We start from the raw sequence: 25,192 nt of genomic DNA, 5'->3' as shown, positions 1-25,192 counted from the left end.
GATACAGCTTAGTCTTAATTGTCAATTAATCAGATTGCCTTTCTGAAAACTTGAATACATATATTCAAGATGTTAGTGATGGCCTTATCTTAAATGCGCCATTCTGGTATCCTCTTACATATGAAGCACACAAAACGGTTTTATTGCTGTGTAAAGTTCAGAAATGAATTAGTGTAAGCTTTATATACATATTTAATGTTTCTTTTATATTTTTGCTTTTTCTTCCAGTAAGTGATGGAATAGACAACACTTTTCTTTGGATGGATTATACTACATGTGAACTGACCGTTACTCTTCCTGCAAGACTAAGAAAAGCCCTTCACTTTCACCTGTTAAATACCAACTTGATAGCAAAAAGCTGCTGAATGGCTGACACTCACAGCAGACCTTCAACTGAATGGGATCAGCACTTCCCCTACTAAAATATCTGAAGATAAGGATTTGGAAAACACGTTTTTGCAGAGATGACCCATTTACAAGCTGGACTTAGTCCAGAGACTATAGAGAAAGCCCGCCTGGAACTGAATGAAAACCCAGACATTTTGCATCAGGACATCCAGCAAGTCAGGGACATGATCATCACAAGGCCTGACATCGGGTTTTTACGTACAGATGATGCCTTCATCTTGAGGTTTCTCCGAGCCAGAAAGTTTCACCAAACTGAGGCCTTCAGACTGCTGGCTCAGTACTTCCAGTACCGCCAGTTAAATCTGGATATGTTCAAGAACTTCAAGGCTGATGATCCAGGAATCAAACGGGCTCTGACAGATGGGTTCCCGGGAGTACTGGAAAATCGCGATCACTGCGGCAGGAAGATTCTTCTGCTTTTTGCAGCCAACTGGGATCAGAGTAGGTAAATGTAGATAGCGTCCTTATCTTTTTACATACACTCACACTCAACTTGTAACCGAGTATTTGTGACCATACTTGAAGCAGCAAGGCCATTTTCAGTAAAATATTTCATAGCCATGAGTCTATTTCATTAAAACTTTCATCTGATGTGATCACTTCTCATTCTTCAGACATAAGACCATTGAGAAGTAAGGGTATAGCAGTGTGTCAGATAAGTAGCTCATATTTTTTTCCATAAACATTGCCAGGTTTTGGCCAGATATTGTCCATTTGCTACAAATACATTGATGCTTATTATATAATTACTTCAGTAATATCACAGACTAGCTGAACAGGTTGACAGAAAGCAAACATCTCAAAACATATGGGGGGTCTCATAGCTTTCCTGGTGCAGAAGGAACTGACCATATTTATTCTGTCTCCAGACTTCTTAACAGATCAGGGTTTTTTGTTTTAACCTTTTCAGGAATTAAAGCTTATGTTATGAGATTTCCACAAACTGCATCATCATTTCTACACACTCTGGTTACTGTATGCTTATTAGTGTGATAAATGGGAGATTAATGTAAAGCGTATTTTCTGTTCAGGTCATCTTTACAGAATGGTAAAATATCTCCCAGCCATTGTTACAAAATTATGTCCTTAAGTGTTAATGTGATTAGTCAGCTTTCACTATTTATTTGAAGTGATACAGAGAAAAGAAGCTGGCCCAGGAGTATATGTTCATATAGTCCTCTCCATCAGAAGTCATTCCATTCTATTTTCCCTGCCTTCATAGTGAGACAGGGAAACGTAATCAATTGCCACGTGCTCTGCTGATTTCTTATAAAAGCCAGAAAGAAGAACAAAATTCTGATTCAGGTGTTGAGTATCATAAATTCTAATGAGTTCCAGGTAGGATTTTGTCTTAGTACAGTCAAAAGTTGTCCATGAAATTGTCTCATCCTTACGAGTCAATAGTTTGGAGATTTGAATTTATGCTACAGAAATTACTAGAGAATGACACACATACACCTGCATGTTTGTTTTCTGGGAAAACCTTTCCTCTCAATATGAAAACAAATTTCAGAAGTGTTTCTGATTTTCCTTTGCCTGTACAGATCTGGTAAATAAATGTACGGAAAAAGTTACAGAAATGTAACTTTGCATATACAAAAGTATTTGGTAAAATCCAGAACTGAAGCCAGAGATAAAAGCCCTATTGACTACAAAGAGGCCAGCAGTTTATCTCCTGTCTTTCTGAACTGTGAGCTTGCCTTTCTTCCAACCACAAAACCCTTCTTTTAGCAATTGGCCTGGAAAGAAAGGTGAATGAACAGGTATCTTGAATTAATAGAAAGTATCAGCTTTAGAGGACAGAAGCACTGTGGCTCTGCTGGTTGCATTAAGGGATTTAGGTATTATATTGAGTCAGCTTTGGGTTTTTGATCCCTCAACAAAATGAATCCTTGTGATTAACCTCGTACATCAGGCCCTGCTCTCGGAAAGCTGGGAGTGCTACTTTCTAAGCTCCTGCAAAGAGATTTTGACAGAGGATTGATTCCTCTCAGATTTTGCCTCAAATTTTCTGCAAGTCCTTTAATGTGCATCCATGTATATGTGTATATGTGTGTGTGTGCAAAACCCAGTGATCCTGCATGCAAGATACCTTGTTTCTGAAAATGTAGGTTTGACCTTCAAAGAAGAAAAGCTGAAGTAAATAATATAGGATATACTTTCCTAAGGCTCCTCAGTGAAATTAAAAATCATAAGCAAATTTTACCTCTGTTCAGCCACTGAAGATCAATTCCTCTATGGATGCAAATGACAAGAAGTGTCATTTCTGCGGGCTTTTGTAGCGCTCCAAGTGCAACAGGGATCTGGGACATGATTTGGGCTGTTAGTAAATAAAGGGATGACCTCTTCCTTCTTTTACTGTCTAAAGGCATCAATAAGAGCAAAAGCTGTTAAGGAATAGGAAACGATGAGTGAAATGTCCTATTAAGCAGCAGGGAAGCAGGTTATTGACCAGAAGAAATGTATTTTCATATACATTTCACAAAAAACCTCAAACAGTCATTGTGTATAAGTTACATACGTGTATCTAGGGCAACCTTTCTGTAGATGTGTCTTCAGTGATGGCAAGATGTTTACAAGCTTGCATTTCAGCCAAATGTTAATCAAATCAATTCATGTGATGCTGTGATGCTGACTTGCAAGAATAAGACCTCAGCCTTCAGCATGTCTTTCCTAACTAATATCATTTGCAGCTGGCTGCATCTTCTATTTCTTTATGATTAAATCATAATTTTTAAGGGATGATTTATAAAGATATCATATTTTGTAAAGGATCATTAAAAATCAGCTTAACTATAATCCATAAACTGATTTTCACTTCAGACATTCTTAGCATTTATACTCCTGGGAGTATGTTGGCTGTAGAGATCACATATCAAGGAAGCAGAAGCAGCCTCAAACTTTTGGTCTTACATTGAATTTTAAAAGGAAATGTCATTAGTTGTGTAATGTGATTGCTTGGACAAATGAGATCCAAGATGCTTTTAAGGGGTCCTCTGTATCAAAGATAAAATTTCTGTGTGAGCTTCTAGAAACATTTGTAATTTCAGCTTCAAGAATGTAACCAATAGATCAAACATCTCTAGAAACTAGGTTTTAATTTTTAGTCTCAATGTTTCCAGCTTCAGCTTCCAGCTGCTGTATTGTGTTAGTTTAAAGGGACCGCAAAAATCTGACAGCTTCCCATGTTTGTACTTTTGTGTCCTGACCACATCATTTTTTAACCTACTTTTGAATTCACTGGGGATGCGGCACTGTAGGGTAAGTTACTGTCAGGCAACAAAAAGATAATACATGAGCTACTCTACAGCAGTGGTTCTTCTGTTCACTTTTAACCATGGCGAATGTACCACAGCTGACCCCCTTTTTCTTGAGGACAACAAAACCTTGTGCTGTCCCCAAGGTAAAAAGGTACTTGTCGACATCTAGCACAGCAAAGATAATGTTCTACAAAGTATTGCCCTAGCATAATGTCTTGCAATATATTAATGCTGCTGAGGCTTAAATAGGTTGAACTTCTTTACTCTCAGAATTAGGAAGATTTTCCAGGTTGCTAATACTCTTCATTGTTCTTTTCTGGACCTTTCCTATCATTTCAGTGTTGTTGTTAATGTACAGAGGGATGAACTGAACATGAACTTCCATTAATAAATCATCATGTGGTAGTGCCATCTCTTCTGTTCGGTAGTTTCCTCCTTTTAGATGGATTGTCACTTTCTTAGCTACTCTATCACATTTTGAGCTCATGTTCAGCTCAAATCTGCTTCCAAGTCACTGTTTCCTAAAATACGAACACCACTGGTAAATGTGTCATACATTCTCATCCATAATGTGGGCACAGTCTAGCATGTGATTCACGCTCTTCTGCAGAGCTAAACTTGTCCTCCTCATCAATTACCATTGCATGGGTTTTGTCACATCTGTAAAGTTCACTGTCGAGAGTTTTATTTTTGCTTCCATATCGTTGAAAAAGATAATAATTACAGTTTTGACCAAAACCTTATTGATGACTAGGAAAAAAACACGAGGAATGTTAATTTTTATCGTCAGATCACTAGCTGAGATCTATCATGGTGCCAGGGTTTCATTCATTTAGCATGTGCTGCATTGGTTCAATTTTGCTTTGTTATTTTTTACAGGTTTCTTAGAGATGATGCATTACTTTCTCTCTAGGTCCTGCATAGTATATTTTGGATCTGTTAGTTAATGTTAATCACACATGATACAGAACAGAAAACTTCAGAAGTACTGAGTAAGTGAAAATGAGCAGATTGATTGAAAAGAGATCAGATTAGTTCAGCACTGAAGGAGAGGAAAAATGTTGAGCTATATTACTGTACACTAGGGAACCCATGCAGGGGAGGGCCATCATTCACTTTGATCAGAGCTCAAGGTATGAAAAACACACAAAAACTCTCCAAAACCCATAAAGACTTAACATATACCACTGCTTATGGAGCACCTTATTTTTAAATGGAAATCATGGAGTAAAAAAACCAGATAAGGATGTCAAACTGATCTTGTCAGGACTTTTCTGACAAAATAATTTGCATCATAAGAATTCCCAGTTTCTAAAACAAATAAATGCGCATGTACAGTCTTGATGAGACCTGAACCAGGATTTCATGTGAAAACAAATTGCCATTTGCTGGATTACAAATAATCTTTCTCACACTTTTTCACTTCATCAGTCCACCAAACCTAAACCCTCACTCCTCTGATGCACCTCTAGTGAAACTGAAGCCTTTAAAGAAGTCAGATAAAAGTACCTTTTTGGCTGTTAGACTGAGGAAAGCCTTCATTGTCACAGCTGTTCCTAGGTTTGCTACTGCCTTCTAATATACCCTGCTTGTACACCAGGGAGATGGGGGCTTGAGTGAACAAGCAATTCAGCAGAAGGTGTTCATTAATCTTCCAAGTAAAGATATTTCCTTCAAGGTTGTTCAGCCAGAGTAAAATTTATTTCTGTGTAGAGACCCAGCAGAAAGACTATCCCAAATCATGTTGCTCTATGAATACAGCCTTGAGGTAAGGGGGCAGAAGGTTGCCCATTTTCTTTTGCGGTAAAATGGTGTTTAATTTCTGTCTTCATGTCTGGACTGTTGTGTCTTAAAAGCTGCCACATAGCTCCAAAAATTCTGTAAGTCAGATGGAAAAAACTGCTGCTTTGTTTACAACATATATTCCCAAGTCAGCTGCTAGCTATAAATTCTCTTCTATTAACCAAGGAATCTCAAATGCCAGATACTTACTATTCTGTAGAAAAGTGTATTGAGATAGGCTAAAGGGCAAGGAAATACTCTGACATGGTAAACCAACAGCTATAAATATTTTAAAGGAGCACAACAGAAAAAATGATGTCCTTGCTGAGAATGCTCAGTGGTGTAATTATAAGGATATTATCATCAGCAGATCCTGTTGGTATAAATTAATATGTCTCAAATGCTGATTATTCCAATATATTTCAAGGATAATCTCAGATGCTTAATAGAATATGAAGGAATAAACATCTGTTGAGACTGATTTACAGTCACAGGCAAACTGCGGCAATAACTCAGCCTCATAGCTGTTTATTATGAGAGATTACAGCTGAAATATGGCCAGCCCTAAGACCAGGATGATTTTTACACAGCAAGTCTTGGGGTTTGGTTAGGAGGTAATGTTTCTGTGTTGGGAGATGCTTACAGTAATGCAGATTGAGGTGGTGTTTCAAGCATTGCATTGAGTAATAAATAGCTTAGAAGCACACTGTATTAAAAATAATTCATATTACATTATTATATTACTGAGCCAGTCTGAAACGGTAGCAGAATTCGGGGTGGTAGAGGAAAGAAGTGTAGCATAAGCAGAATACTCATTTCGAGGAGTAACAGATGTGCAAATTAAATGTTGGACAAAGAAGACGAAAAGGAGCTCTGTCTTGAAATGTTTTAATTTGCTTGGAGGCGGCAACCTAATTCAGTTAGTACCATTTATTATGAAGGCTGCATTTGGGAAGGCAATTGTAGTCCATATGAATGACAGAAGGATGACATACACAAATGACAGTCCTGGGTAGGGCTGAGAAGGGAATCAAAGAAAAGAGGGAAAATGTCTGAAAAAGAGAAAGAAAAACAACAGCTGTGAAAGTTAGGAAGCATATGCTGAAGAATGAGAGAAGCCGAACTGAAAGGGGGGAAAAATCAAGTGTGTGTGTGTGTGTGTACAAAGGGGAATGAAGAGCAAACTGGAATGTGGCTCTATGCCACCTCCCTTCTGTGGAGAAGAGAAACCAAATCTAATCCCCAAGCTTTATAAACGGGACAGAAGGACAGCCGATTAAGGAAAATACACACACAGGTAAACACATGTACAGAACAAACACGTATATGCACATGCACACACACACACCGCCCCCTTCCTTCCCAGACTGTCTCAGAAGATCCACATTTTGTGTGAAGGTTTATGTCTCCGTGACAGAAAAGAGAAACTGCATACAGTCATGATAGCATTTGTCCCTCGTCCCTAGAAAATGACCCATACTCCTATGTGGTCTGTACGTGTCATTCTCACAGCTGGATTCTGCAAAAGAACATTATAACAGAGCTATAGCAACAGAACAGTATGAAGCCAAACAATGTGACATCCCACTTGGCTCTTTGTCCCTTTGATCCTTGGGAACAGCTGGTAAACATGAATGAATGCTCTTATAAATAGAAGGTTTTTGGGGTGAGACTTCGTAGGAACAGATAAAAATATTTTTTGTTGGAAACATTTCCTAAATCAAGTTTTCTAAATATCTACTATTCCAATCAGTTTCTAACTTGCCAACACAATTAAAAGGAGCTAAGGCAAATTCATGCATTGCAGCAGAAACAGACTGCAAAGAGTCAGATGAGGAAAAAACTGCAATTTTCTGACTAGCTATTTACCAGGCTACATGCAGTCGAAGCATCAGAAAAGAGTGGAGCTATTGAGCCGGAATCTTTAAATACATTTGGAATTTTAAAATTCTAAAACTTTCTTGATACATTATTTCCCTAGGCCATCGTTTATTTTAGACTCTTTCATCTGAACTCTCAGCCTCTATATCAATTGCATTTTACATAAAGATAGTCAGTTTTTTCATCACCCCCTGGTAGATGCTGAGCATCCTCTACTTCCAGCACCCTCAGAGCAGCACAAGAGATGCTTAGGAACTGGTGCCGTTAGCAGGATGTGTGATCCCAGAGGAGTTACAGTGAACAGCATGAGCTCGGTCTGGATGTGCATGGTGTGGGGCACGCTGAGCCCCATAAAATGGCCAAACAGCACATTGGAGGCAACTCCATCCTGCCACTATGGTCACTCTGCTTCAGGGTGCTTGTCTGCTGTGGTGAGGCTGGAGGATGAGGGAGGCAGCTCCCATGGCTGCACTGCTGAGAGTGCCCTCAGTATGTATCTCTGGGATGCTCTTGATAATGTGAGGGAAGAAGAGGTACAAGCACCTGTCTACCACAGGCACCCAAAAATTTAGCAGAGCAGCTAGAAGTGAAGGCCAGAGGAAAGGATGGAGAAGTAAAGACATTCCAATAAACCAGCCTAAAAATGGAATTGTTACAGCTCTTCTGTACAGGATATTTTGCCTCTTTTGACATGGATAAGCCAATAAAACAGGTGGAGCATCATAATTAATATGCCATGACTGGAGACTTGATTCCTAAAGAGAAGAAAATGGAATCACTCCTTGACAAAAAGGACATTTTTGTCTTAAATTCTGATTGCACTCCCACAGTTTTTATTTTTAGTAAGTGCAGCAGCCACAGAAGCAGTAAAAAGCAACTATCCTTTCTTTGCTCCCAGAGCATGATAATCTCAGCTCTTGAAACTTCCTGGAAGGTCCATTTTTAGCAGGGCACAGAGGGCAAAGCCAGCCAGTTAGTCTCCTGCTGGAACTATTTCCTATGTAACTGCCTATTTTCTGCCCATGCTGAGCAAACTTGCATCAGTAAAGATTAATTTTTCAAGGCAAGGTAATACGTAAGTATCTTCATAGGTGCTTTTTCTTTATAGAAAGATGGCATCGCTTCTCCACTTCTCTACTGCAGACACACAGCAGATGACACATGTCTCTGCATGCGTTAACGCATCTGGTGCCAGTTAGCTTTCCTATATGCCATATAAATCACAGCACCAAGTAATGTTATGATGCTATGTGGTCAGTAACCATCTATTTGAAAAATGCATATGGATTATTTATACACTACATCAATATAACCATAGTAGATCTTTAGAGGGCCAGAATTCAGGATTTGAGTGAAACTGTAAGTTTTTAAGCATGACTACCATATTTTTGAAGTTAATACATCAATATACGTAAGAAATATTTGTTTTCAGAGGCAAATTAGTATGTTTTCTGTTTTAACCTTGCCAAACTGCTGTGTATCAAACCCCTTTGTTGTTTGATACAGTTAGGGACCTGCTGCTGGCCACTGTCACACAACAATTTGGGGGCAGAGGAACCTTTGGTCTGATCCAGAACCACTCTCACATGTACTTTACAAGACAAGTGCTCTCATATACTTGACAAGACGTGAGCTGATGGTCTGAATTAATGGAGCAGGAAGTTCAAGACTTTTTTTTTTTTTCTTTTTAAATCAATATGGTTTCCTTCATTGAGTGCCAGTTACAAGCCATCCTTATACTTTCCTTGTTCTTTCCCATAGATAGTCCTATGTTCCCTTCTACAAAGCCATAATTTCAGCTCCTCTGGTTTTACACCATCTCAGTAGAGGAACTGAATTCTGTGCATTCAGATATGAATGAAGTAATAAAGGTGAAATAAAGAGGTAACACGCACAAGGCCACTGCTATGGTGTGATCAGAAACATGAACTCCTCTTGCCAGTGCTAAACCTTTCGCCCTTTCCTTCCTTCTGGCTTCCTTTCACAGCAAATCCAAGAGATGCCAGTCACGTGTATTAAACATGCACAGATCAATCTATAGAGTATATGTGGTGCCTATACCCCTTCAGAGTGCTAGGGAATGTGTTAGCACACAGAATTTCTTTTGTATAGATATTTCTGACCAGGAAAATCCATAGTAGAGTGTGATAACCTTATCTAAGGCATCTCCATCCTCTCTTATTATCTTGGACCTATGATCCTCTAAGCTGTTCTTACTTTGTGAGGTTTCTGAATAAGAATGTATTGCCTTGTTTTCCCAGGGATAATCCTACCCATCTGTTGTGTAAGTACAAAAGGAGAAATGTGATTTATATTGAAAGAGAAACAGACTGCTGAAAAATCCTCCTTCCAAATGCACTGCAATATTAATTTGAAAACTGAGATAAAAAAGGAGGAGGAATAAACTCTGACCTAGGGAGAGACAGTAGGAAATCTTTCCGTATCTTAGGTTCTCATTTACATGTAAGCCACTTTTAGCTGGCTACTGCAACTTAAATTCAGTTTTGCTCTGACAAAACCTTCAATTCTGTTTGAATAAAAGAGCTCTGTAAGTCTGGGGAAAATGGCACTTTGTGTATGCCGTAGCTGCCAATAAATGTCTTTTATTTTTCCAGCATCTTCTTATTATTCTCTCTTAAAATTTATACATAGCTACACATACATTCACTTTCTTTCATAGAAAATTTTCTATGATTCATTTAAAAGTAATTCAGAATCATTTGGAGGTTTACTTCAAAAAGAGGCATATCAGATGTAGAGTCTGTGTTAAAGGCCAACGAGCCTTGTGAGACACCAGACATACTGGTTTAGTCCTGGCTGACACATTTGTCTCTGTTGGGATTTTCTCACCTCTTGGTTTGTTAAATAGGGTATCAATGGTCAATTAATGGAGAAAATACCAATTGGGCACAAAAGGATTTGGGGGTAAATGATAGACTACAAATGGAATGATACAGTAAGGTGCTACCATTGAGGAAGCAATGTCTCTGAGCTGTATTACCGGAATGTTGTCTGCAGGACAACTCACCTCAACCGATCTGTAACCTAAACACTAGCACAAGAGACAAATCTGAGCTATGTCAAGAAAAGAACAGTAAAACAAGAAGTCTGGAAAATATGACAATATAATAAAAGTTGATTTTTAAATTATTATTATTATTTTTTTTTTAGAAATCAAAAAAGGGATGAGATTTGAATCTTTCTGTATATAAAAGTTTACCTTAATAAAAGGTGGTAGTTAAAAGTTTTCCATTTTCTTGGGGCTGGGAATACAGAATGAAAGCAAATTGAATAATCTTGAGCAGAATTAGATTTCCAAAAATTAGAAAACATTTTACAATGGTTAAGGTGGTTCAGGACCTGAACAGGTAACTGAGGCACTCTATGGACTCCTCATCACTGGATTTTTTACTAAAGAAATCACAGACAAACTAGAGTACTTATGATGATGCAATGCAGGAGACGCAAGAGATGCTGTCAGGGAACTTTCTATCCCCTGTTTCTAGGATTAATGTTGCTTTGTCAAAAGCCTCTGAGGAGGATAAAGTCAGATGGTACTTTAAGACATCTTGCAGTTTAAGAATATGAACATTATATCAGTAAGCTCTGGTATCTAAAAGTCCAACAGATTATCTTGTGTATAAGAAATGCTGTGTAAAAGCAATTTCCCCATGTGGGATTCTGAATACATGCTGGGTGTTTTATGTCTCAGTTATATTTGAAAATGGTTAGTTATGATATTTTATGGTGTTCCAGTGTCATTGTTTCCTATCCTGCAATGGAGCTGTGTCTCCCAGTCACTGTGTGCTGAGGGGGATAATGGTTATTGTACCCAAGGTCTATTGCAGCCTTCTTGCTGGATAAGAACCTGTTTGAAACCACTAAATAATGCAGGTATTCTAACTTTGTGAAAAGGCTGCTATGCCTGTCTGTGATGTAGAAAACTGCAGAATCTCCAGGTAGATACGCCTAGAAATAGTCCTCCAATGAGGGCCTTCTGTCATGACCCCCAAAAAAGAAGCTGTAAGAATTAAGGAAATTATCGGTGAGCAAACGCACTGTCAGGAGGAGTGTGCAGATGCAGTGAGTGAGAACGGCACTGTCATACGTCTGCCTTACTTTCATAAGTATTGAGTTTTCCCATGGGAGGGAGTTTCTGAAGTACTGAGTGTGGCTGTGAATTGTCGCAGTGCGCACGTAGTGTTGGCTACACATTTATGGAGGGAATGCTCCAGCTGATGCAGGAGCCATGTGGCCTGTCCTATTGGCTGCCATCCAGGAAAACAGCACAAGGAGGGCCTCCAGAGCTGTTGCTGGCCCTGTTAATAAGCAGCCACATCCCTACATCCAAGGAAGTCTAATTAGTGTAAAGCCACCTTCATTTTAACTCTTGAAATACACTGTACTATGGTGCTGGCACAGCTGAGTATCTCGTCTCCAGGATGCTAAATGCTGTTCTTGAACACTACTGGACCTACCAGGCCAAAAATACTGTCTTAGGAGCAGAGGTCTGAGCTTTAAGGAATTTACTGTGCTACATCATTTAACTGCACTTCATTCAGGGAAACACAGTGAATAGCATAGGTTATATTAAAATATAATGCAGGGAGCTAACCTACAAGCAATTGTCAAACATAATAAAATGCGTAGACTTTAAATGCAGCTGCATCTCAAAACTTTCCCAGTCAATCCAGACCGTGGCTGTTGAATTGTGTGACCACCTATTACATGATCTATCTAAAAGGTCATTGCACTCATATTGGCTAGTTGTGCTCACCAGCAACTAATTTCCTACATGAATTTGTTCAATTTTTGCTATCAGTCACCCCTAAACTGGGTACTAGGATGAAAAAAACAAAGCAAGTTTTAATCCCAACCCTAGAAAGTTTGCAACCTAAATGGACAGGAGAAAAGAAAGAAGGATTTCTTAAATGAAAATTTAATAGCCTTCCTTAAATGAAGAAGAGTGTGTCAGGGAGTCGGGGGCTCTCAGGGCTGGGGGAACCGGGGGGTCCCTGGGGCAGCAGGGCAGGGCCAAGCAGCTTGCAGCTGGCTGCAGCTTGGGGCAGGAGTGCACTCTGAGCCTAATGGGGGGGCGGCGGGAGGGTCACAGGGGCTGAAGACAGCCAGGCAGTGATTCACTGACACAGGGAAGAAATAACTCAATGTTTCGTACTTGTCACACCACTGCCTTGAAGACAAGGTCTTTAATCCTGCTTGCAAAAAAGATACAGAAGGAAACCTGAACTGACCCTCACCTGACCTACAAAGACACTTCAGTCCTTGTCTAGCTCTTACACTGGCGTGGACAGGAAAACCCCCTTTGACTACTTTTTTCTTCCCTGAAGAAACTCTACATCTCCCAAAGGTGTGGTGGAAGATAAATTTAGCTGCTACCTAAGCCTGTCCTAGGCTATGGCTCACTATAAATTTCTACAAATGCATCTTCAATAGAAAAACTATTATTTTGTTATCCTGAAGTACTTGAAAAGATAAGAAGTGTTACTATACTAACGGGATGTTGAGAAAACAACCATTTGCCAGGCTGCTGGTGCCTAGCAATTAAGAAGGGCATGCGAGCCACGGGCAAGACTCATTAAATCTGCATGTAGCGAATTGCTTCAATATGAGCATGGCAGGGTAACAGAAAATGAAACAAAGGAAAAAAATGGAAATGGTTACGCTGGAAGAAGTGCGCAGCATCAGGAAACAGGTGTGATTTATAGCTCAGCACCTCAGTTAGCTGTGTCCTCTGAGTACAGGCTCTGGCTGGGACCAGGGGAGCAGCAGACTACAGAGGTGAAGTGCTGCAGCCGGGCGGAGGGGAGGAAGGTGTTCATCAATGTCCTGCTTGCACAAGGTCCCACTGTGCCAGCGCTGTACTCTGTCATGATGTTTCCTACTTCTGGAATGAAAAACGGCCTGATTCATGCCTACGGTAATGTTGTGGGGCCCTTAATAAAAGTAGTGCACATGACTAGGTCAGAATAGGTGAACTGAAAAGTCTGGTTTTCAGCTTTCCTAAAAGTATGTTAGAAGATTGCACGTCTGAAGCCAGGGAACCTCCTTCTCTAATTCTTTCAAAAGCATATACATTAAAGGGTTTATGTATTTCTGAACAAGAGGACAAAGGAAAGGTTTTTTTCATAACATCTGATTCAACAATGCACACACTCACCTGTCTGTGAGCACCCCCAACAAATTCAACTACGGAGACAAAATACAGGAACGAGGCTATTAGACTATTTATATGCTTTACATTAGACATTTTGCTTAGGTACCTTATAGCTTAATATACTTCTTGTACAGAAATGAAACAAGTGCATTTGACTTGACTGTTAAGCACTGTTGATTAATACTAAAAATGCAAAATATTAACCAAAGCTAAGTCAACAGAATGCAAGGGAAAAGAGTGCTGAAGAGTTCTGCCAGATCAGGGGGAAAAACCACAGAGAGCCTGGAATCACTCTGCTTTCTGTGTGTTTTTGTGGAAACTAAACTACCTGCAGCATATTGGGATTCATTTTGCAAAGACTCTATCACTTGAAGTTTTTCTCTGTTATTGCCATAAGGCCTTCTTGGTAACGTTTCTGTGAAATCAAAGCATTGGCTAGAATAAAGAGAAGTATGTACTACAGTCACTCGTAAGCAAATTAGTTCTGCTGTTGAAACAAATGAGTCCTTAGACTGTGCTTAGATCTTAGGAACAGACTCTCCCTAACTTTCCCCTTTCAATACATTCTAAACTGTAAGACAGTAACAGAGAAAAAAGGACACCTGACATAGTATAAACAAACCCTGCAATCTTAACAACTCATCCCATGATACCAAATTATAGGTTTTATGTATTAGATTTTCTAAAGGCCATATCTTCCCTATTAAGGTGCAAACATCTCCAGTGCCATCTCTCAAAAACTAGGCTTTGTTACTTTTGAAAAAGACTTCAAGTTGCAGCTATTCCAATAATACATGATATATTCATGGTAACACCCAATCCCTTCCTTTCTTACCATGAAACCAATTAGACTGCAAGGAAAATTAATTGTGATTTTCTGGTTTTATAAAGATTTCTAATGGCAACAGATGAAAAAAATCAGGTGTTTCTTTGTAAACAAGCTTGTACCAATGACTGCAGGCAACTGTTTTCCAGAAAACAAAGAAGTAAAGAACAAGGGGTGGTTTATTTGTTCAAGACTTCCGTGTTTACCACTAATATTGAAGTATTAGAAAATGCCTTATGGCATTTTTCTCAAGGCCATGTAACTAAACTAGCTGTGGCGATGTCTGCTGATCCTTTTTCTGCCTCTTTTTGCTGACTTTTGACAAAACAGGGCCTCCCTCCTGTCTGTATCTTTATTTCAGTGATCACTACTGCTTGCATTTGGAGTAAAGGTCCCAGTTGTTCCAGCTGTCTGGTTCCAGAGCTGTGTCCTGTAAATACCAGTGTGTGCTCTGGCAGGATGTCACTGTGCACTAAGTTCAAAAGCACAATAACTTTGTCTATTGTTTTCTGTACTTAATTGCAACATATGTTGCTCCATGAGCAATTGTTTATAATTGAATGAGTAGTGACTTCAGTTAATCAAATTTCTTCAGTAATTCTCTGTATCGACTATGTGAGAATTCTTGTTAGAAGTGTGAAAAAAAATATTTTAAATTAATTATATTAGCTTTGCAATAAAAATCAATATAAACAGTAATAGAAAAATATGAATTGTTACTTTATCAATGTACAGTTTCCAGTTGTTTAGAAACCTAAAACACAGCCCTTTCCTCCAGAAATAGCAAACCCTGAAACAGTGGTTGCCAGAAGGCAGAGACTAAATATCCACACATGTAAGTATACTCTGCTGTACAAAGGTTACAGTGATTTAGGAGGTTGCTGATAACTTCTGTAATAACAAATCAGCAAAACTTTTATTTCAGAATCCCTAACGCTGCAATTCACATGAAATTCTGTTTTCACCTCAACTGATTTTTAATAGTTTATAAACCACTTAGATTGCTTTTCACTGGCAATTCCTGAGAAATTTGGTAGTCTGCCAAAATAATAACATAGCTTTACTATTCAAAGGCAAGGATCACACTGCACCTGCAACACTAATCTGTACCCTACTGGGAACTACTGTCATGTACCAAAAAAATTGTACTGGCTTCCAGGAAATAAGGGATACCAGGCTGGGTTTCCTTTCTCCATATAATTTCTACAAAGCTCCACAATCCTATTTCTGCTGCCTTTGGGGTCTCAGACAGTTACTACACGCTACTGCTGTCAGTATGTGACACGAAGATTCTCCCTGTCTCATCCAGGAAAAAGCCTTCATGCTGTGAGACCATGGAATCAGCAATCTTGTTCAAAAGGCAGAGTTTATTTCAGAAATTTAGGGTTTCAAATCCTGATAATGAAATACAAGTAAAGCATTGATTAAATGTTTTGGGTAGATTGCCTGTTCTTTTTGGTTTCTGAAATGGGGAAATTATGCACCAATCCACTGCATTCGCAGAAACTGAAGTACTCATAATTTTTGAAGGACTGGTCTTAGAGTTTTAAAATATGCTTAATTTTTCCCTTTGTGATTATGGCATCTGAAATCATACTTTAAAAATTGATTAAAGCCTGTTTTGTCCACTGATCCTGCACCGGGGGCATTTTGAGAATGACTGTAATCCTGGCAGTTTTTAATTTAAAATTTTCAGCCTGCATTTTAATGTTTTTGTTCCACAATAACTTCGTCTATTTTGAGAAAGCCAGTCTAAACACTGTTGTATTTCTAAATGAGCTGAGCTAGTCACATTAATTTGCTCAGGTTGCTGCTTGAGAAAAATTTCAGGGGAGTCCTTCTAGGCTCATTCTTTTCCCTTTTTCCTGAAATTCTCTTAGAAAAATATATTTTGCAACCTCAAGGCCAAAAAAAAAAAAAAAAAAAAAAAAAAAAAAGCACCACTCTAAAGGACTATTTTGCCAAAGAAACCCTGTACATCCCACATCCCAGGAAAGGTCACTTCCTCACTTGCAAAGCATCAAGTGGTTGTAGCTGTTTCTGGATCTGAAAAACTTTTGTTCCTTTTACCCAACCATTTTTGCATAGCATCCTAATCTTCCTTCAGGCAAACCTCTTTTGCTCCATTGATGTCATCCACACAAAAATACACTTAGTAAAAGGGTGGTAATGCCACATAGTATAATGCTGATTATACTTGATTTCTGTATTCAGTAATTGATCTTCAAAAGGAGCAATTGCCTCACAGACTGGAGTCATTACAGAAGCAGCTGTCATTCATGCTGCCTATAGAACTAATTTCCCAAGGTTTCTACCACAGTGTGGTGTGATTCACACTGATGGTGTCTTCCATAACTTTTGGTTTCTACTAGCTGTTTATAAAATTAATTCAGTTATCAGTCTTCTATCGATTGACGAACTGTGGAGTCATGTGTCCGTGGTATCCAGATCTCCCAAAGGAACTTCTGTCAGCTGTTTTCCACACGGGAGGTCCAATACCCAGTGAAGACTAAGACAAACCTGGAGAATGTGAGGAAGAAGACATACCTTTTTTTGATTCCAATGGTACCATTTGACCAGACCTGTCATTGTTCGTTGGATCACATTGCATTTTTATCTCATTGATAAATGAGATATTAAAGTCTGTAATCTTCTACAGATAAGGCTCGTTTCCACTTTCAGTGGATTTCTGGGTAGGAAAAACCTGCTTTCTTAGGGGGAAGGTTATTGCTCTTCATTCCTTCACTTTCTTCAGTGAAATTGTATGAAATATGATCCACTCAAAAGTGGCTGCGGTGAAAACTGCTCATTTTTCTTGAGCTTCATGGCACTGCATATCCTTTTCAGCATAACTGTGCAAAGCAGTTTCTTTGTGGCTGGCAGCACCATGATTCCATACACTTTTATCAGTCTTCTCTATTTCATAAATCTCCATGGGTTCATTTTTTTCTGGTCCTTCTGCCCTGCTCAGTTGAATCATTATAGCAAATTTTCTTCATCGTTGTTTCTGAAGAGATCTGCAGTCAATTTTTCCTAAACTGCTTTTTTATGAATCTTCATGGCATCTGTTTTGAGTTCCCCAATGATCATTTCTACTTCAATAATATCAAGTTCCTCCATCTTGTCAGCTATATCAAAGTTGCCTATTGTTCCAATGGGAAACCTCTTTGATATATAATGCTTGAGACATCTTTTCATTTGCTTGTAAGAAATTATTAGAATATTTCCATGTCTGTCTTTTACTGGCCCTGATGGCCCCCAACTAAAAGAATGTATGACCCTTTTTGTGATTGACATCACTTTTGTACATCTTTGTAACGTCTGCCACTTTCACTGCCAGATTTAAGTACAGATATAAGCACAGCTATATGCTTATTTGCCTGATGAAATAGCTGTTTTAGGTGTTTACTAAGATATGCTTGCATTTCTACCTTTTGCCATTTCTTCTCATGTCTTGATAACCTCTTACCCAATATCTCTGAAGAGATACAGCTTTGATCATTTGCCTTGGGTGATGACAACCCACATAGCTTCATCATCTATTTTTGCTGCTCTAACAAAACCCCAATATACTCTCCACCAGACAGGCATAGGGACAAGCTTTTTAATAACATCATCATTTTTATATCACCCTCTCTATTATGATAGTTAAAATGTGATTTTTAATGGAAAGAGCTCATAAACCTAGATACCGTGATATTTCTGATTGCTTTCTTTGCAAATTATTTCCTTGTCTTAATTGGTGGTGATGCTGCTCTCTACCCATACATGCTCTGCTTTTCTGTTTCATTCTTCCTGAAAGGAGAAAAGAACCATGGTCTCCCTGGTTCTCCATTATACCATCTGGTGATACCAAAACTACTCTATAAATCTTTCATGGAGATATACATTACTACCACATGATGATCTTGCCAATGAAGATACACAAGCCATTATCCACCATTGTCATGTGAACTAATTCTAGACATGCTACTGCTGCAAGGTCTGGAACAGTCTGTCCCTGTGCATGCATTCATTTAACACAGGCCAAGGAGGATACTGTACTGACTTAATAAAGTCCACTGGGATGCTGTAGTTTTCTTTTTCTTCTTCGTGTTATGCTTTTGTTAGGGGCATAATACTGCGCAACAGTCACCTTCACACACAGTATCTGGAATTTCATGTGCAGGGCATGACCCATAACTCGGTATCAGTTTACTGTGGCTTTTCACCATGATTTGCTCAGCTCTGCTCTTCCTACTGGATAGAAATAGATAGAATATGGATAAAATAGGTAGAAATAGTAATTTCTTGAGCCTAATGTAACCAATCTGTTCCTGACAATCTGGACTTGCTTAATTTTCCGTTTTCCTATGATTTTCTCTGACTTCTTTTCAGCCTGTTGAATCAAATGTACCTTCCATGCTTCTATGCACATGAAAAAGAGACTCTTCAGCAGAATATTTTTCAAAATATGGGCTTCTTTCCTAGGCAAGTTTTGACTGTCATCTGTCAAGCACACCGATTGTACACTATCTGTGCCTCTGAAATTCTGAGATTCAGATAGCTGAGGTTTCTTCTCTGACCTTAGAGATTCATAGAGATTTCATACTGGAAAGAAGAAAGGAGGTGACTTCATACATACCTTCTGGGTTCATTGCAGCTTATGATTACCAGATGAAAGTTCATTACTGTAATTTCAAGCACACAGAATGAGTTTGCTTCTTAGCTGAACAGTTACACTTTCCAACAGGAAGACAGAAGTGAGTTTCTGAACCACCTTCCAGGCATTCTGCTACATTTTTCAAAGCTTTCTGGATTAATGAGTGCTGTGTGAGTAACCAGGTGCTGTCTGAATAGCCACAAAAGATAATATGACTTTTGTAGTTCTGAACTCATGAGACTCAGCATATATGCACTGGTAAGCAGTTATTTGATTTTAACTTTGCTATTTGATCTAGTCATCATTGAGGTCTGCTGTAAGAACAACTGGTTGCAACCAAAGGGACAATTAGATAATTTTGTTAGAATTGCCTAAGGTAAAAATATTTATATATACCATTTAGTTAGCTAATAAAAAAATCTTTCTTTGAAATTTGTATTAAAGCCTTTTCAGAAAAGTTAATAAATATATAGATGAATTCTTGCCTTGCACATAAAAGTAGCCCTGATACTTCAGGCAGAGAGTAGGATTTGTAAGTAGCAAAATTATGTTATCATAATGCCCAGCAGTAATATCCTTTTGGCAGACGTAGGTGAGGTAAGTGGTGATGTGACAAAAAGAAAATGGAAAATTGTGTAGGTTAGTGAAGATTAGCAAAAATTGTGGAAAACTCTAGAATGACCTAGAAAAGCAGCATTTATTATGCAAAGAAGTCTAAGTGCAATGCAAGAAGATGTTGGATTTTAATATATGGTCACATCTTGTATGCAGATCCTTTATCCTCTCTTAACTCTGTGCAGTTTATTCTAGGTTTTCAATTACTTTCAACCTTTTAAGGAAAACATCAGGTCATTATGGACAGCACAATTAAGAAGTATACTTATTGTGCAGGGGTGGTCAGAAAAGTTAATTAGATGTTAGGTGCATTAAGAATGAGACAGAGAAGACATAGGAAAAGATAACATATTCTTTTATGTATGCTGATATTCCAAACTCACCTTGAATACTGAATTCACTTTACATTATCTCGAAAAGAAGGGAATGTAAAAACTATAGCTGTCCAAAAAAAAAAAGAGCAATGAAAGGAATTAATTATCATTATGAACAAATGAGGTAATCACATCAGGAAGGAGCAAAAAGTCCAGGGCTATTTCAAATGGAAAGATATTGAAGATGAAGTGGAGATAAAGCTAGAGAAGATATAATGGAATCACACACAGAAACCACGATAGCAGGGAGACTGAATCAGTGGTGTCATTTGTACTTTCTAATAACAGAACAAAGGAGCTGTATAATTGCTTTCTGTGATTAAACAGTAGCTTCATAATGTTCAAAAGAAAATCCTTTCCCTTTCTGTAATGAAAAATTAACTTGTGGAATGCAATGATGCAAGAAATTGAGCAAATAGCTTAGTGTGATGCAAGGATGGATTGCAGTGCCAAGAGGGAATAAGAAAAGGCTATGCATTCACACAGAATAAAATAAAACAACAGAGGTCATCAATCCTAATGCTTCTAACCATCAGTCATTCATGTACCAGCATTCATTTTGTTCATTTTTACTCCAGCTGTGCTTTGAAGGAACAGTATCACAACATCGTTAAGATCATGATAGGAGATTAAAAACTACATCTCAGATAGTAGCTGTGATCGTCAGTCTGTTCCCATGTGTCATCTCCTGAATTTCAAACAGTGGAGACCACTAACCTGAAACTACCATGGACTCCCTGACTGTGCTTATGCTGGAATGTGCTCTTTTCCCATCTTTCCCATGCTCCTCACAGGGCACATTGCATTTGGGACTGTTAGGCAAATTACTGCAGTGGCTCTGTACAACTGATTTATTGATTGCATTTAGGACTTGTTGTGTAGGGTTTTTAATAATTTCCACAGTATCATAACACGCTGCTTCTGATTGTCGCATTCCTCCTCGAGAAATTTGCACTTTGCAAGCTTGACATTGCTCTGGGTATTAAAAAGGCAAGAAAATCACCAGTGTGTAGCTCAGAAATACTAACTTCTGAAGGAATAAAACAAATCCACGGCCAGAGGAACAGTCATATCGCACCTGAGACTTTGATTCTGGCCTTCCCTTTCAGCAGCAGGCTTCAAAGCAGAGCAGCATGCTGCTCCTGAGAGGTTTCACCCTGCACAGTGCTGAGCACCCTGGCTCGGCTCTGCCCGGCGGCACCCACGCGGATGCCTTATCAGCAGTCACTAACTTGTGCTGTGATGGTTTGCAATCGGTTGCCTGCTCCATGTAGGATCAGGTTGCTGGAATGCTCAGGGAGGGATATTTTGAACTCTCAGGAGCGTAACAATTTTATGCTCTACCTTGAACTGATTCCCTGCTAGATTCTGTAGCATGTCCCTGGGCTGAGGCAAAGGGAAGAGCAGATGTCACCTCCCCATTCCCCTGTGCAGGTCTCTGGTGGAAGCTGGTCCTACCAGGGGTCTGAAGAGCCCCACCACCTGCACTCTCCCTCCCCAAGCACAGGGGCTGCAAAGGTCCCTGTTTTTCAGCCAAATGACACGTAAGAAAGGGCCCTTGCACAGTCACATTAACGTCAGGAACACAGTATTCATGTGCTAAGGGTGCCCACAGTATGAATGAGTGTATGTAGGAGGAGATTCGTAACACAGACCTGAATGCAGAGTGTGTAATTCGGGGGCTACTGGTTGCTATGGAGTTCAACTGAAGTGGAAAGTAACAGCAAAAAACCTCCTAATACGTGTACGTAGAAGAACTTCTAGGAGAAACATGACAAGGGGAATATTTTTATATCTTTAAGAAAGTCACTCAGAGGCAATTTTTGCATGATAGAAAAATAAAACGATGCAGTTTCTTTCTGCAAGGTGGTACATTTTCCCTTCGTGGGCAATGGCAGAGGCTTCCAGCTCACTCCAAGCAGGAATTCAAAGCCAGCCAGATATCTGTGGGTGACTGGCCTCTGTTCAGTTATAAGCTAAGCAGTGGGTTTCTAATGCTGTTAAATACAGTTCAGGTCTCAGTCTACGCTGTTCTTTGTATCCAGTGGCTCATTGGACTAAGTATTTCTGAACAAAAAAAATCAACACACATACCTATCCAGTCTGTTATTCTGGATGTAAAGTTCGTTCAGAATTTTATTTATAGACTTACACAGATGCTGTGGGGAAAAAGTTGCTATCTTTTCATTACAAAACAAGAGAGATGCCTGTCTGAAGCTGACATACTGGAACAACCAAAGATAGCTACACTAGAAGTGACAGATTAATAATTCGGAGCTATGACTTTAACTTAACGCAACCTGTGTTTTGCTCAGTAGGAGTTTTATGTGCTTGTATGCTGCTTCTACAAGGAAATGAGAAAATCTGTACCTTAACTTGGGCATGACAAAGAAGGCGTTGGCACCCTACAAAATAAGATCTCATATTATTGTGTAAGAATGTCTCCAGTTTACATGCTGGTGAATTATTCATATTTTTGCAGCTAAGGAGTTTAAATGGCTTTGAATTGTTCTATGAATATATAGTTACCCGTGGCAGGTCAAAATACTTGTGAACATGTGCTGTGAATGCAATCCATTTTCTCTGTGAATCTCAGACAAGCCTTGCTAATTTCTGCACAAATATGCGCTTTTCAGACCTCAGACAGATGAGACAAACAAGCCCTTTTCAGCACATGAGTCGGCTGTGAGCTCCTCTGTTCACCTGTTCATCTTCTCTGGTGCAGGATTATTCAAGTGAGTCACCGTGTTTATTCACGATTCTTCATTTTGCCGTTGCTCTTCCCGGTTACTCTTCAGCCAAGGGCTACCCTGTGTTGTGCAGGATTCATATGAGGGGCCTTTCCTCAGGAAAAGGTCATAAAATGTGAAGATCAGGTCTTGCAGAGGTTGGACTGACTGCCCTTTCCCTCTGATGCCAGAGAGGCACGGTAGCTACTAATGATCATGAGTTTGAACCAAGACATGAATCCCCACGGACTGTATGTCAGTAATTTCCATTGCTTTTTTCAGCAGAGATGAGTTTTACATTTCTAAAATAAATACATGCATTAAAAAAACCAGATGTTTTCTAAAAACACATCCAAGGAAGCTGAGGCTTTCTTATCAATACTTTGTGAGCAGAAAGGAGAATTTAACCTGCTGAAATAAATGACATCATATGATTTATGAATACTGGTTCAAAACCCAATGCTGACTGGATTCCAAGGGCTTTTCTATGAACAGTGTACCTTGGCTGTGTATATGAACAATTAAAAATGTTCCTTCCTGTCTCTTCCCTCCTCCACCAGCATTGATGTGCTGTGTTATACACATCTCCCTTTCTAAGCTTTTCATAGAATCATAGATTTGAGGAGTTGTTTAGGTTGGAAAAGACCTTTAAGACCATCAAGAGCAACCGTTAACCTAGCACTGTCAAGTCCACCACCAAACCATGTCCCTAAACACCACATCTACAAGTCTTTTAAATACCTCCAGGGATGGTGACTTAGCCACTTCCCTGGCCAGCCTTGACAATTCTTTTCATGATGAAATTTTTCCTTATATCGAATCTAAACCTTCTTTGGCACAACTTGAGACCACTGTCTGATCCTATCGCTTGTTACTTGGCAGAAGAGACAGGCCCCCACCTCACTACAACCTCCTTCCAGGCAGCTGTAGAGAGCGATAAGGTCCCTCCTGAGCCTCCTTTCCCCCAGGCTAAACAGCCCCAGTTCCCTCAGACGCTCCTTATAGGACCTGCTCTCTAAACCCTTCACCAGCTTCTCTGCCCTTCTCTGGACACTCTCCAGCACCTCAATGTCTTTCTTGTAGTGGGGGGCCCAAAACCAAACAAAGCATTCAAGGTGCGGCCAGCTTCTTCAGCTTTGATTAGCTCAAATAATTTGGGGCACCCTGAAGATGTTTTTTCTGGTCCTTCTTCTGCCTGCTTCCTTTTCTGTGCTCTACTCCCAGTGAGAATCCTCTTTGCAGTGCAGTGCCAGCTCTGCCCCCACTAGAAGCTAAGCACGCATTTCTGCTCTCTGTTGATTTATTGTATGGGGATGGAACAAAGTGAGGTGTGGTCTCTTAGCTGATTTGCATCTATGCCGTGTTTGCAGCTTGCTAAGTGATATTCAGCTTTGGCCACTCTTTAACTGCTAGAGGGGAGAAGCTGTTATTGCATACTAACTGCAGGATGATAAGCTGAGTTGTCTGCAACTGCCAAGATAATGACACTGGTCCAAACTTTGATAGCCTGCTGTCTTGTGGGACAGTCGGGATTTTTAGTGACAGTTTGTTTTTGCTTGCTACCAGACAGTCTTAATGGCTTCATCTGACAGTACTTCTGTATGTTCATATTTTAACCATATGAATAATCCAATTAGTTTCACTAGCTTGCCTAAAACAGACCCTATGCTTAACTGTTCAGAGACAGAGTAATGGCAAAATCCTTTACTGATGCCATGTTCTCCAAAATGTATCGCTTTCTTGTAGTGTGTCTTATTTGACCCCTTATTTTCCAACAGTTCCTCAGCTTTATTATTCATTTATCTCTACAAAATGACTGGTGGCAGAGGCATGCTAATAGATCATTTAATTTCCCTGCAATGTCTTTATCCTCTTTAATTGTTCCCATTGCACCCTGGTACTCCACTGAGCCTTTTGATTCTCTCAGCCTGCTTACGTCTCTTATAATTAAGTAATTTCTTCTTATTTATTTTCATGTTATGCCTTTGGCTAATCTCCCCACCAAATCCCTCAGCTAAACCATCTTCATTTTTGTTTTACATTATTGTTCCTTACTACTAGCTTCTGTTGGGTTAACTTTCCATTTTCCAAAGGATATTTGAAGAGCCTCTTTTGTGGTACCTTTCCATTCAGCCAAGGCAGATAGGCATTCTCCCTCCCTCCTGTTTTTTGTCTTTCTGAGGTTTGTGCGTATCTTTTGTAACTCATTAGTGGCTCACTTCAGTAGGCTCCATGCTGAATCCTTACAGCACCTTACACATTTCCCTTTGTGTAATAGTAAATTATTTCACTTTTTTGTGTGTGTGAGAGAGGGTTAAAATGGTGGGGAGGGGGGATTGGAGGAGGGAAAGGAACAAAAGAGATGGACTAATAGAAAGTGGTTCTGTCTTCATGCATATAAAATGATTTGGATGCAAATCAGTCACACAGCTGAATGACTTGTCTCAGAGCCTCAAGATTAGGGAGCAGAGGGCTTCAGCCTCAAGTGGCACTCTGATTT

General features: G+C 39.4%; 1 protein-coding gene across 2 annotated transcripts in view; it reads left to right on the top strand.

The window, feature by feature from the left end:
- CLVS1 (clavesin 1) overlaps positions 1–25,192 on the top strand; it is a 105,165-nt gene that overhangs the window by 11,128 nt on the left and 68,845 nt on the right. For both annotated transcript variants that reach the window (XM_056333748.1, XM_056333749.1), the window contains one exon: positions 229–853. In XM_056333748.1, coding sequence (XP_056189723.1) covers positions 465–853 — 389 coding nt within the window. In that variant the 5' untranslated portion in view covers positions 229–464. The remainder of the gene's footprint in view (positions 1–228; positions 854–25,192) is intronic.

Source organism: Falco biarmicus, chromosome 3 (assembly GCF_023638135.1).
Source record: "Falco biarmicus isolate bFalBia1 chromosome 3, bFalBia1.pri, whole genome shotgun sequence".
In the NCBI taxonomy this organism is placed as follows: domain Eukaryota; kingdom Metazoa; phylum Chordata; class Aves; order Falconiformes; family Falconidae; genus Falco; species Falco biarmicus.
Note: the sequence above shows the minus strand (reverse complement) of the source record. Positions and strands in the feature narration are given on the sequence as shown.